The sequence below is a fragment of the Arachis duranensis genome, chromosome 1 (genome assembly GCF_000817695.3).
Source record: "Arachis duranensis cultivar V14167 chromosome 1, aradu.V14167.gnm2.J7QH, whole genome shotgun sequence".
In the NCBI taxonomy this organism is placed as follows: Eukaryota; Viridiplantae; Streptophyta; class Magnoliopsida; order Fabales; family Fabaceae; genus Arachis; species Arachis duranensis.
In genome coordinates this window covers 87,650,440-87,664,167 of record NC_029772.3, presented here as the reverse complement: position 1 = coordinate 87,664,167, position 13,728 = coordinate 87,650,440, and the positions used below count along the sequence as shown (strand labels likewise).

General features: G+C 35.3%; 1 protein-coding gene across 1 annotated transcript; it reads left to right on the top strand.

The window, feature by feature from the left end:
- Positions 1 to 169: 169 nt before the first annotated feature.
- On the top strand, positions 170 to 13,366 carry LOC107496002 (brefeldin A-inhibited guanine nucleotide-exchange protein 5). Its single transcript, XM_052251345.1, has 33 exons — positions 170 to 658; positions 850 to 936; positions 1,016 to 1,220; positions 1,344 to 1,465; positions 1,547 to 1,605; positions 2,811 to 2,868; positions 2,946 to 3,030; positions 3,122 to 3,316; positions 3,397 to 3,455; positions 3,536 to 3,605; positions 3,686 to 3,754; positions 4,211 to 4,333; positions 4,418 to 4,471; positions 4,576 to 4,664; positions 4,789 to 4,885; positions 4,990 to 5,088; positions 5,483 to 5,671; positions 5,792 to 5,902; positions 5,981 to 6,163; positions 6,527 to 7,152; positions 7,307 to 7,724; positions 7,822 to 8,061; positions 8,156 to 8,279; positions 8,360 to 8,508; positions 8,880 to 9,236; positions 10,258 to 10,424; positions 10,510 to 10,769; positions 10,866 to 11,041; positions 11,126 to 11,239; positions 11,332 to 11,468; positions 11,542 to 11,836; positions 12,175 to 12,270; positions 13,033 to 13,366. Exons 1-33 carry the CDS (start codon positions 552 to 554, stop codon positions 13,093 to 13,095), a joined length of 5,283 nt encoding a protein of 1,760 aa, XP_052107305.1. The 5' UTR covers positions 170 to 551; the 3' UTR covers positions 13,096 to 13,366.
- The last annotated feature ends 362 nt before the right edge of the window (positions 13,367 to 13,728 follow it).

The window sequence follows — 13,728 nt, the reverse complement described above, 5'->3', positions numbered from 1 at the left end:
CGATTTTTACCACTATGCTTTCGGTTATATTTTTGTCCATTCTTCCAATAAAAAAATAGTTTATATTGACAAAAAAAAATCGTCGATCTAGTATTACTCATTTGTATTATAGAGGAAAAAATAGTAAAAAAATTCCAAGTCCAAAAAAAAAAAAAATAGTAAAAAAATTCATTGTACAGTCAGTGTTCCAAAATTTAGCTTTGTTCTGAAATCTCAGCTCGGGGAAGCAATGCAATGCCCATGGAATGGTTCCACTACGGTGACCAAAGCAGACACGTCAAAATATCAAATTAAAACCGACAACATCATCCTCTTCTTATTTATTATTACCCATCAGATCTGACACTATCACCCTCTGCTTCTTCCATCTCTCAGATCTCTCTCTGCGTCACCGAATTCCATCTTCGCCGGAAAAATCTGCGAGCTCTTCAGATAGAAACCATCTCGTTTCGATTTCGCCGTGATCTGGAATCTCGCCTGCATTTCCTCGAATTCCGGTCTCCGACTTTCAGCACTGCATGTGATCTGCATTTTCGAGAGAGCCAGAGGAAATGGCGGCCGGTGGTTTCGTCACTCGAGCGTTTGATTCTATGTTGAAGGAGTGTTCCAGCAAGAAGTACCAGGACCTCCAGAAAGCTATTAAGAATTATACAGGTTAGCTTTTTCTATACGATTCTCAACCCTAGATCTCTGTTTCAATTACTTTGTCTTGCCTTTTGTGTTGTTCCTCCCCTTCTGATTTGAACTTTGATGCGTATTCAATTTTCATGATTTTATTTTCAGCTTAGATGATATTGTTTAAGCTGTTCACTGTTCAATTTGCGCCATTGATCCTTGGAGATGATGTAGTTGTTGTGCTACTAATAATCTTATCTTAAATTATTATTATTATTCGAGTGAGGCCAATCAAGTGGCACCGTCAGCTGAATCGGCCAGGTAAACATCTTTTGGATAAAACATTGGACATGATGTATTTGGTGTAGTTTAAATTGAATACATTTTGGGTTGTTGCTAGCACAAATGAAACTGAAGATGGGGCAGCGACTAGAACAGAAGCAGATCAGTCACAGAAGGCTAAGGGTGGTAATATTACGGTTGTTCTAGCGAATGCTGGGCAGACACTTGATGGACCTGATGCAGAGCTTATTTTAAATCCACTTCGTCTTGCATTTGAGACAAAGAACTTGAAAATTCTAGATCCTGCTTTGGATTGTCTTCATGTATGTGCATCTGTTTTTGATGCTGCTGAATGAGTTGTTCAACTAATTCTTATAGCTGTTATGATGCTTAGTAATGCCGAATAGCAAAATCTTGCTCATTCTTCTTGATTTCCATTAATACAGAAACTTATTGCTTATGATCATTTGGAAGGAGATCCTGGGTTAGATGGCGGTAAAAATGTCCCACTGTTTACAGACATTCTAAATATGGTGTGCAGTTGTATTGATAATTCATCACCAGATAGGTATGCAAATCTCTACCCATCGAGCTTTGCTGACTGAATATAAGTTCTGTGTGATATTCATTCTTGTGAATCAATATGCAGTACTATTCTCCAAGTGCTGAAGGTACTCCTTACTGCTGTGGCTTCCACAAAATTCAGAGGTGTGTGTTTATTGTAGTAATGAACCCACTCTTCTGTTAATTATATCTACTGATAACATGTTATATTGATGGACATACAATCTATTGTGAAGGAGTTAGCTTTAAGTAACAGCAGTTAAGTTAAATGTTTTTAAGTCTTGCCGTTGCTGTTTCTTTTTTTTTTGTTTTATTTATTTTACCCCACCCCATACCATAGCTGGTTGGAAACATAACTCAGCATAATTGCTTTTCTTAATATAACCTGTCAAAAGCAGTAAAGAACTTTTTCGGTTGATTTTATTTCTAGGAGAAAAGGTATATGAAAATCATGTAGTTGCTCTTCCCCTTTGTTTTTGTTTTGTATATTTCTATTTTTCTGAATAGATGCTATGAGGTTGTGTTCTCTAGAACTTGATGTGTAACTAAATTTTGGCATATTTCAAAAAGATAACTTGGAAAGACAAACCATGGCGATGTTTCCCGCTTCGAGTTTGGGGAGGATGCTTGGCAATAGAGCTTTCTGTTTTAGATGCTTTATCCTTACATTCACCATGTCTATGCTGCATAACAGTTGGTATAGAAAACCATCGCATTACTATTGAAATCAAAGATGAAAAATTGGCATATTATGACTTCACTCTTTTAAATATGAAAACCATTATGGGTCATGTTACTCATGCATGCTTCACAGAATATCATTGATGAGATGAGATGACTCTATGAAGAAGATCATGGCTCTTTTAATGAGCCAAGCCCATTTTTGCCATTAAATTGGTAGCCTCAGGATTCTGCGGCTTCCATTAGTTTTTCATTTTAAGTTAAATCTCCTCATCTTTCTTTGGAATTCAATTACACTGAAATTGAGAATTGAGACTTGTGAGTGCTCTGATTAGGCATGACTGGTAAACAAGTTATGCAAAACTGCTGTGTTAAGGAGAAGGGAGAAAAACTCCATCAATAGAGACAATACAGGCCTGCTTTCATTTCAGTTAGAAGCTTAGAGTATTGCTGTTTACACAACTAATTGTGATGTAATTTAACACATGCATTATGCTTTTATTTTCAGTTTTTTTCACTATGTCACCCTGATCATCATATCGATCCTCTGGTTTTCAAACCACGCCTTGGTTCTCTAGGCCACCTTTTTTCTCTTGTTCGTATGCATTTATTTACATATTGCTTTCTTCTTTTTGTATAATTAACGATCCTTATTTTGTGTTATTCAGTGCATGGCGAACCCTTGTTGGGAGTTATCAGAGTATGCTACAATATTGCACTAAATAGGTATTACTCATTTCTATTTTGTCTTTGATGCTTAGTTATTAATCTATAGTACTCAGATTCATTCTTTGCCTTTGTAGCAAGAGTCCTATAAACCAAGCAACATCAAAGGCTATGCTAACACAGATGATCAGCATCATCTTTAGGAGAATGGAAACCAATCCGGTGGGGGATTATTTTTATTCTTTATTATTAAGTATATTAAGTCTATTGGTTCCACAGTAATTCTCTTTTAGTAATGCCTTTAAGTGTCCAGGTTGAAACTTCAGGTGGACATACAGCTACAGAGGCAGCTTCAGCTGAGAATTCAAACACAAAATATGACGAAACATCTTTGGGAGAGTCGAATGAAAAAGAAATGACTTTAGGTGATGCACTTAGCCAAGCCAAGGATGCTTTACCAGCATCACTTGAGGAACTTCAACATCTTGCTGGGGGTGCTGATATTAAGGTAAATAGTTTACAAATATGTTACTAATCCAATCCTATTTAGCTAATCCCTATTATGATAAGATTGTGTATATTTTATAGGGCTTAGAAGCTGTGCTGGACAAGGCCGTGCATACTGAAGATGGTAAACAGATTATACGGTATGGATATGTTATAGAAATTTCTGTTCTGCATTTTTTTCACTGAGACTAATTACCCAAACTATTAATCTTCTGTCAAGTGGGATTGATTTAGAGAGCATGGGTATAGTACAACGTGATGCTTTGTTGGTATTTCGCACTCTTTGCAAGGTTGGTTCTGCAACTTAAATACTTGCATCACGGTTACTTTCTTTCAACATCTCTTATGTTTTCAACTGTAAATTTGGCAGATGGGTATGAAGGAAGATAATGATGAAGTTACAACCAAGACAAGGATATTATCTCTTGAGCTTCTGCAGGTTATAAAGTGATTCTAGCATCTATTAATTGCTAGTTTATAGGTTGTAGCAAAATTCATAGAAACTTATGTTCTTTGTAATGATGCATAAGCATTTTTTTGCTTTACTCTGGACCAAGTTACAGGTCCATTTGATTTTCCGTGATATACTTGGTGCTTTTAATTGTATTGCCTTGGGTTTAGATCTACAAATGCAATTAATGTCAAGATGATGTAAAGAAAACTTAGATGATGTAAAGAAAACTTACATATCCTTTTGTTTTGATGCTGATATTTGTATTTAATGCTTTCTTTCTTAAATAAAACCTTATGGAAGGACGGCACATTATTGTCTTTTTATTATTCTTTGAAACTCATTCACGTTGCTGTGAATTGGTTTCTCAATGTTTCAAATTACTTTTTTTTCTTCTTAACTGATGACAATTGAATTTTTTTATTTTTTATTTTATTTTCTCAGGGTTTGTTGGAGGGAGTTAGCCACTCATTTACAAAGAATTTTCATTTTATTGATTCGGTGAAGGCATATCTTTCATATGCATTATTGCGAGCTTCAGTTTCACAATCCCCTGTCATATTTCAGGTTGGTTGAACTAAGTTACATTTTTTAGCATATCCTTAAGGATCTACTTGTAAATCTTGTTATTTTGTTCTTCTTTGTTGGCAGTATGCAACTGGAATATTCTTGGTGCTGTTGTTGCGATTCAGAGAAAGTCTCAAAGTATGTGTCATGTCTTTTTCCAAATCTCATAGAGGCTTCTTAGCAGAGACCACTGTTGATTTAACGTGTCTAATCTGTTTCTGCACCACTCTTTTTGTTTTCAGGGTGAAATAGGCATCTTCTTTCCGCTGATAGTGCTTAGACCACTGGACAGTTTAGAGTTTCCCATCAACCAAAAACTTAGTGTTCTTCGGTATGATGTTCTTGCTGTTGATTAAAGTTTCTTGTAATCTGGTTTAAAGACCTTAAATGATATGTTGTTTTTCCATTCTTTTTTTTTTTGGGTATGATTAATTTGATTTGGTGTTGGTTTGTAGGATGCTAGAAAAAGTATGTAAGGATCCACAGATGCTTGTTGACATTTTTGTGAATTATGACTGTGATCTTGATGCACCAAACTTGTTTGAAAGAATGGTAAAATCTGACAGTGATTTTGTATGGCATAAACATCATTGAAGTTATTTATGTGCATGTTGGTGAATGCAATAATCTCTATCGTCTTCCAATTTAACATGTAGGTTACAGCTCTATCAAAAATAGCTCAGGGTACTCAAAATACTGATCCAAATGCTGTTGCTGTTTCTCAAACAGCTTCAATTAAAGGTTCATCGCTTCAGGTAGGTTAACTGTTGCCTTTTTTATGGGAAGCAAGTAGTTCATTCGAGGTTTAGTTACTTTAAAATTCTCTATAGTTTCATTGAACTTCCATATCGGGTATTAAATTGCTTTTTTTTTTTTGTGTGGATATTATTATAAAACTAATACTAAAACTAATATTTATATTTATATGCATGAAAGAATTTTTCACATTTATTTTTTAATTATTTCATATTTAATAATAATACAAAATATTTATGAATTGTGTTTTAAATGCAAGATGTCTTCACTTGAATGATTGCGGCAAGGGAAGTAAAAGAAAGTGGGGTTGAAAATTGAGGGAAAATTATACTTCCATTGAATCATTGTCTCTTGGTAATGTTGCTGATTGATCACATTTTCTTTATCTCATAGGCTCTTGTTAGTGTTCTTAAATCATTGGTTGAGTGGGAGCAATCACATAAGGAATTGAACCTGAATAACAATCAGCAAGAAGGGTCTTCAGTGGAAGATTCTTTTGAAGTTAAATCCAGGGAAGATGTAACCAGTAATTTTGAGAAGGCCAAGGCTCATAAATCTACACTGGAGGCTGCCATTGCTGAGGTATCAGATCTTATGGTCTTTAAACTTTATAGAAGGGAAGTGAAATTTGTCAGAACCTTCCATTGTATAATGGTCAATATGTAGTTTGGAGCTGACTTATGGTTTTAATAATCTTTTTAGTTCAACAGGAAACCGACAAAAGGGTTGGAATATCTAATATCAAATAAGTTAGTGGAAAACGAACCTGCTTCGGTTGCTCAATTTTTGAAGAACACTCCCAATCTGGATAAGGTTGTAACTCTCATGTAGGTGCAATTTAATTCTAGATTCATGTTTGTTCTGTAATATATACCTCTTGGTTGCTTTCAGGTTGTAATTGGTGACTATTTAGGTCAACATGAAGAGTTTCCCCTTGCTGTCATGCATGCTTATGTAGATTCGATGAAGTTTGCTGGAATGAAATTTGATATTGCAATCCGGGAGTTTCTTAAAGGGTTCCGACTTCCTGGTGAAGCCCAAAAGATTGATCGAATCATGGAAAAGTTTGCAGAAAAAATTATGAATGGAAGCTCCATGGAATTGATCCATGTGTATTTTAACCCACGTGCAAAACACACCGTTGGTGTTGAATTTTGATAGAAAATCTTGTGATTGATAAGAAGCTAGTTCTATCAAATACATGTTGTACTTGACCTTTTCCCAAGTCAGTTATCATTTAATTTATCCTTTGTTACTTTAAATCTCAAATATCGGATGATTTGTGTTATAGATATTTTGTTTCTTTCAAGATTTTGGTTTGTGCATATAGTTTCTGCGACTAATACTTTTTCAATATGTCATGATAATTCTATCTCCACTAATAATTTGTGTCTTATGTAATAATTGTAGTTTCTTTTTGTGCATGTTGTCTATGGCAGATATTGTGCAGACAATCCAAGCCTTTTTAAAAATGCTGATACAGCATATGTTCTTGCTTATGCTGTTATCATGCTAAATACTGATGCTCACAACCCAATGGTTTGGCCTAAGATGTCCAAGTCAGACTTTGTTCGCATGAATGCCAGGGATGATGCTGAGGAATGTGCTCCTAGAGAGCTTCTGGAAGAGATCTATGATTCTATTGTCAAAGAAGAGATTAAAATGAAAGATGACACAACATTCATTGGAAAAAGCAGCAGACAAAAGCCAGAAGGTGAAGAAGGGCGCCTTGTCAGTATTCTTAATTTAGCACTGCCCAGAAGAAAGTTATCAGAAGATGCCAAGTCTGAAAGTGAGGCCATCATTAAGAAAACACAAGCTATATTCAGGAATAAGGAGGTGAAAAGAGGGGTTTTCTACACTGCCCAGCAGATTGAGCTTGTAAGGCCCATGGTAGAAGCTGTTGGGTGGCCTTTGCTTGCTACCTTCTCTGTAACAATGGAGGAAGGTGAGAATAAGCCTCGTGTTGTTCTGTTGATGGAAGGCTTCAAAGCTGGCATACATATTACATATGTGCTTGGAATGGACACTATGCGCTATGCATTTTTAACTTCTCTTGTCAGGTTTGATATTTTTCTGCATTCCCTCTGTTTTCTTTTTCTTTATTTTGACATACTAGGAAATATACATATTTTATACATGAGAATAAGGATGCCATCTTTCAACTATGATTTTGGGACAGTTGACTATGTTCTTTTTTGGTTTTGTTGAACTCAGGTTTACTTTCTTGCATGCTCCCAAGGAAATGCGTAGTAAAAATGTTGAAGCGTTGCGTACACTCTTGGTTATTAGTGACTCGGACATGAATTCCCTTCAAGATACATGGAATGCTGTTCTGGAATGTATTTCTCGCCTTGAATTTATAACAAGTACTCCTGCAATTTCTGCCACTGTCATGCATGGGTCAAACCAAATCTCCAGGGATGCTGTTGTTCAGTCTCTGAAAGAGTTAGCTGGCAAACCTTCTGAACAAGTTTTCATGAATAGTGTTAAACTACCTAGTGATTCAGTTGTGGAATTCTTCACTGCTCTCTGTGGTGTGTCAGCAGAAGAGCTGAAACAATCGCCAGCTCGTGTTTTCAGCTTGCAAAAGCTTGTTGAAATCAGTTATTATAATATGGCTCGTATACGCATGGTATGTATTCTATCAATGCAAATTGCAAGTATTTGATTCATCTTGATATTTCATGCCTTATAAATTGCATCTGTAAGCTTTGTTTATTGTCTTCCAGGTCTGGGCTAGAATTTGGTCTGTTCTAGCGAATCACTTTATATCTGCAGGGAGTCATCATGATGAGAAAATTGCTATGTATGCCATAGATTCTCTAAGGCAACTTGGTATGAAGTATTTGGAGCGTGCTGAACTGGCCAATTTCAGTTTCCAAAATGATATTCTCAAACCTTTTGTTGTTCTTATGCGGAATAGTCAAAGTGAATCCAAAAGGAGGCTAATTGTTGATTGCATTGTTCAGGTTTAGTTGGCTTGAATTCTGGTTCTTTTCCGTTTGTACTTAATGTCATTAGATATATTTTCTATATTTAAGTTGGTACTATTGTATGTTGCAGATGACAAAATCTAAAGTTGGAAACATAAAATCTGGATGGCGTAGTGTGTTTATGATTTTTACAGCTGCTGCAGATGATGAATTGGAATCGATTGTTGAGAGTGCATTTGAGAATGTTGAGCAGGGTAAGAATAGGTTTCTTTGATCTTGTCATTGCAGTCTTCTGTTGCAATTGTGGTGCATCTAACGGATGGAAATTTTGCAGTCATCTTAGAACATTTTGATCAAGTAGTGGGAGATTGTTTCATGGATTGCGTGAATTGTCTGATAAGGTTTGCCAACAATAAAACTTCACATCGTATTAGCTTGAAGGCTATTGCACTCCTGCGGATATGTGAAGACCGTCTAGCAGAGGTTGGTTTGGTATTTTCAGTCGGAAATCTCATTTTTACTTCAAATGATTATATTGGTCTTTTTGAGGCCCTCTAAATTAACAAATGGGGTGGGATATGTTATTTTGCTATCACTGTCTAGTATGTTTCACCCATATATATGTGTGTGCATGCACACTATTTTGGAGCATGGTATGATAACAGGATGTCTGAAGCTAAGCCTAATTCTCATTATTTTTCCCAAATGCTCAATCTTTTCATTGTAGATGAGCCATTTTTTGCTCCAATTTTGAGTACTTTATGTAAAATTGTTGACTGTTTCAAGAAGTGGATTCTTTATTCGGTTTTTACTGTCAGTGCCTCTACTTTTTAATGTTTTATTTGTCAACTTAGGGTCTTATTCCTGGAGGAGCCTTAATGCCTATTGATGCCAATTTGGATGCAACTATGGATGTAACTGAGCATTATTGGTTCCCGATGCTGGCTGGATTATCTGATCTAACATCAGATCAGCGACCTGAAGTCAGAAGTTGTGCGCTTGAAGTATTGTTTGATTTATTGAATGAAAGAGGTAGCAAGTTCTCTACATCATTTTGGGAGAGTATTTTCCATCGAGTTCTATTTCCAATTTTTGATCATGTGAGACATGCTGGAAAAGAGGGCTTTGTTTCTACTGATGATGATTGGTTTCGTGAAACAAGCATACATTCACTTCAGCTGCTTTGCAACCTTTTTAATACATTCTATAAGGTATACTACACTATTGAGAATGCTTTCTTGTGATCTCTGCTTGCTGATGATTGGCCTTATGACACTTTCCTGGGTAATATCATGAAATACTAGACCTAAACCCTAAATGCTAAACATCATGAGACCTGGGTGTTGTGTGTAATACTATTTGGGGATTTAACAGTTGCATGGTACTTAAGAGTGCCAAATGCAACATTTGCTTCTGGAATTTGAGCTTTTTGCAAATCAAGAAGTGGAAAAAGATTAGAAACTAAGGGCGCATTTGGTTTGCATTTTCATTTTTTTTATTTTCAATATTTTATGTTTAAAATTTTGTGAAGAAAAAAAAAAAAGAGAAAACAGGAGGAGAAAACATAAAACAGGATTTTATTGTTTTCACTATTTTTTGTCTTTTTCCTTCACAAAATTCTAGAACAGAAAACGCTGAAAATGAAAACACAAACCAAAGGAACCCTAACTTTTTCAAACCAACAATCAGTCAATATTTCTCTCTCTCTCTCTCTCTACAATAGCAACCCAATCCCTTAACCCTTATTGTATTCTGTTGGTTGATTGTTGGCCAAAAGTAAAACTGGTTACCTAGTAAAACAGATAAATAATATATAAAGGAATAGGGATTGCATAGAATACTCTGGTTTCGATTGAAGATGTTATTGCCATTTGCCAATGATGTGAATGTGTGTGTGTGGAGCAGTGATGGTCATTGATATGGGAAAAGTTTATTGTTCACGACTTCATGTACATGCCATTTGATTACCAATGATGTGGATCTCTCTCTCTCTCTCTCTCTCTCTCTCTCTCTCTCTCTCAGTGTGGAGCAGTGATGGTCATTGTTATGGGAAAAATTTATTGTTCATGTACATGCCATTGATTGCTTAAAAATAATTTCTGCTAAAAAGTAAAATTGTCAGATGTTTTATCAATCACGAATTCATTGCATTAGTATTATAAGAATGTGATTATTATTATCTAGTTGTCCTTGAATTGTAAAACGATCATTGATGAGGAAACTTCATTACAGGAGGTTTGTTTTATGCTGCCGCCACTGCTGAGTTTGCTGTTAGATTGTGCAAAAAAGACGGATCAAACAGTGGTCTCAATATCTCTTGGTGCTTTGGTACATCTCATTGAAGTTGGTGGACATCAATTCAGTGACAGTGACTGGAACACATTACTTAAAAGCATAAGGTGCAAACTTCTGTCAACTCCTGAATATTCATTGTAATTTCTCTGATGATAACTATAATCCATTTTGTTTACTCTTGATCTTCAGGGATGCTTCATACACAACACAACCGGTAGAACTGCTCAATGCTTTGGGTTTTGAAAACCTGGGAAAGCATGGAGGCATTGTTGGAGATTCAGGGGAAAATGTTGGTGACAATGTTACCATAAAGCCAATTGTCAATGAGGTAGGTGAGCATCAACTGGATGGCAGTGATAATGGAAGATTATCCACATTGGCATCCCCAAATACAAATGCCGATGGAGTTGAAGATTCGGCATCTCACACAAATGTAGAGCAGTCTGAAGGTTAGAGTTTCAAATTTTAGTTAGGTGCATTTTTGAGACTTAGAAGAATCAATGAATACATACTTAGTGACACTAACGAATTGTTTATGTTTGTAGGGCTTCCATCTCCATCAGGAAGAACTCCAAGAGCTGCGGATGGAGGCCTCCATAGGAGTCAAACATTAGGTCAACGTATCATGGGAAATATGATGGACAATCTGTTCCTTAGGAATCTTACTTCAAAATCTAAAAGCGGCGTGCCAGATGCTTCTCAGCCAACTTCTCCAGTTAGGGTATGTTGCTATCTGGTGCTAGCAATATAACATTTACCTTTGGATTTTCGCAGGGATACTCTCTCTTATTTTGCTTCATTTTAGGTTGCTGATATCATAGAGCCTGATACCAAGAATGAGGAGAGTCCTTTGCTAGCAACTGTCAGGGGAAAGTGCATTACACAATTGTTGCTTCTTGGTGCAATGGATGGCATTCAGGTTTTTATTATTATTATTATTATTATTATTATTATTATTATTATTATTATTTTGTGTGTGTGTGTGTAAACAATTTATCTTATTGTTAACAGAAGAAATATTGGACCAAGTTAAAAGCAGAACAGAAGATTGCTGTATTGGACATTTTGTTGTCCTTGTTGGAGTTTGCTGCTTCATATAATTCATCCACCAGCCTTAGGACTCGCATGCACCAAATTCCTGATGAAAGGTATTAAAATTATCTGTATGTGTATACATTTTGTTCAATTCAAGGACTTAAAGCATTGCCAACTTTTGAACAGGCCACCAATGAATCTTCTTCGCCAGGAATTAGCTGGTACTGGCATATATCTAAACATCTTACAGAAATCGACATATGGATTTGAAACAAACTCAGAAAAAGGTCTACAGGCTGATGGATTTCAAGATGCTGGTTCTGATGCAGAAGAGAAGTTTGAACGGATAGCTGAGGAGAAACTGGTCTCTTTCTGTGAACAGGTTCTCAGGGAGGCTTCTGATCTCCAGTCTAGTTCTGGAGAAACTGCTAACATAGATATTCATCGAGTCTTGGAACTTCGTGCTCCTGTCATTGTTAAGGTACAAGGATTATAATCCATGAGAGCATGAAAGTTTACTTGCATTCTACTAACTGTTGTGGAGTTGCCTGTCATATACTTGTTTCTTCCAATTTCTGTTCTTATCACGCCATTTTTAGAGTGATACCTCACTGGTAGCAGCTGCACTAGTAACATATCTGTTTTACCTCGTTTACTTGCATCCTTATACTGGTACCCTAATAAAAGAATTCTTTATACTGGTACCTGACACGTACACTTAATTGGATGAAATTCATTGTAGTTTTTTCTTGTTTCTTAATTTCTTGATGTTGTCTTCCCTGTATTATAAGTTGATATCCGTTAACCTTGCTCTTTCAGGTGCTTAAAAGCATGTGCTTGATGAACAATAAAATTTTTAGAAGACACCTGAGAGAAATCTATCCTTTGCTAATGAAGCTTGTTTGCTGTGACCAGGTAATTGCTTTTTTCTGTGATGACTACAGGCTGCATTTAATTGGTAATTTGTAGGTACTTGGTGAAATTTAAGGAAATAAAAAAATATACATAGGAAGTTATTGCGACACCAATTGATTTCCTTTAGTTGATAAATAATAAGGAAGCCAAAATAAAAATTATCCGAGTTTAAAAATGGAAATTAATTCTCAATAAATTTAATATATATATATATATTGCATTTGCTAGTTATGCTTGCCTTGACAAAGCTAAAACAATTGAATAGGATCAAACCAGTTGCTTTTAAATGCCTTACTAATGGCTAAAAAAAAGCTAAAATTAGCTACTTAATTTTTTTTATAAAAAAAAGAAAAAGTTTAATTAAGATGAGGAAGAGGATTATACAAATTGGGGATAGTGGTTTCCCTATAAAACTTTTCAATTTCTCAACATGTCTGAGAGGACGTCTCTTATAAAGATTATATGCTTTACACCAAATAGATGTTAGGCGTCTAAATTCTATTCCATAAAACAAAAGCTATTTAAATCTTAGTAGTTAGTACCATTGTACTTGGGCAGAATTTGTTTGTGATGAATGTGTTCCATGTCCAATACGGTTAGATGATTACATTATTTATCCAGAATCAAATATTGGATTATTCAGACGAATTTTGATGTTAGGGGGAAGAATAATAGGGTTGAACAGTCATAGTGCTCTTGGTAAAAAAAAAAAATCCCTCCTTTCATAAACTGATAATCCTAATCCTTTGCTTTTTTAATCAGATGGATGTTCGAGGAGCTCTTGGTGATCTATTTCAAGCACAGCTGAAACCTCTTTTACCATAGCTATCTTATATAATATCTCTAACAGTTTTGTAGAAAGGCAATAGAAAACATCATATTGGTTTCGTCCGATGTCCCAATATTCATTTTCATCTCTCCATATTCGTCCGTGCTGTTTTTGGACAATGGCTAAACTCTGATCGGGGTTGTTTACGATCAGTATTTTGTTGTATGATAATAGTTCTGTACCATGTGAAACCCCTAAATCTTTTCATTAGAAAATTAAATAGTTGCTATTCATATTTCATAATGTATACATCAGAGTTTCCCTCGACTTCTCTAGTTCTCTTTTCCCTTTGTGTTTCCTTTTTTATTTTTTCCACAAGTTCAAAGCTCAAACCATTAATATGCAATATCCTGTACTCTTGTTAATCCATCGCATTAATTGTGAACTCCAACCAAATACGGTGACAATGTTATGGAGAGTAGACTGATACAAAGGTAATGGATATCACTATTTATTTTTTGATAATTTTAGTTTGATTTTTATCACATTGATGGAAAAATAAAATAAAAATATAACATGCATAAATTGACGAGTAAATTATTATTTTCATACTAAATGTTTTGAATGCAAACAAATTTATTCATGAACAAATATAACTGAAGTTGTATTCATAAAAAATAAATTCTAAT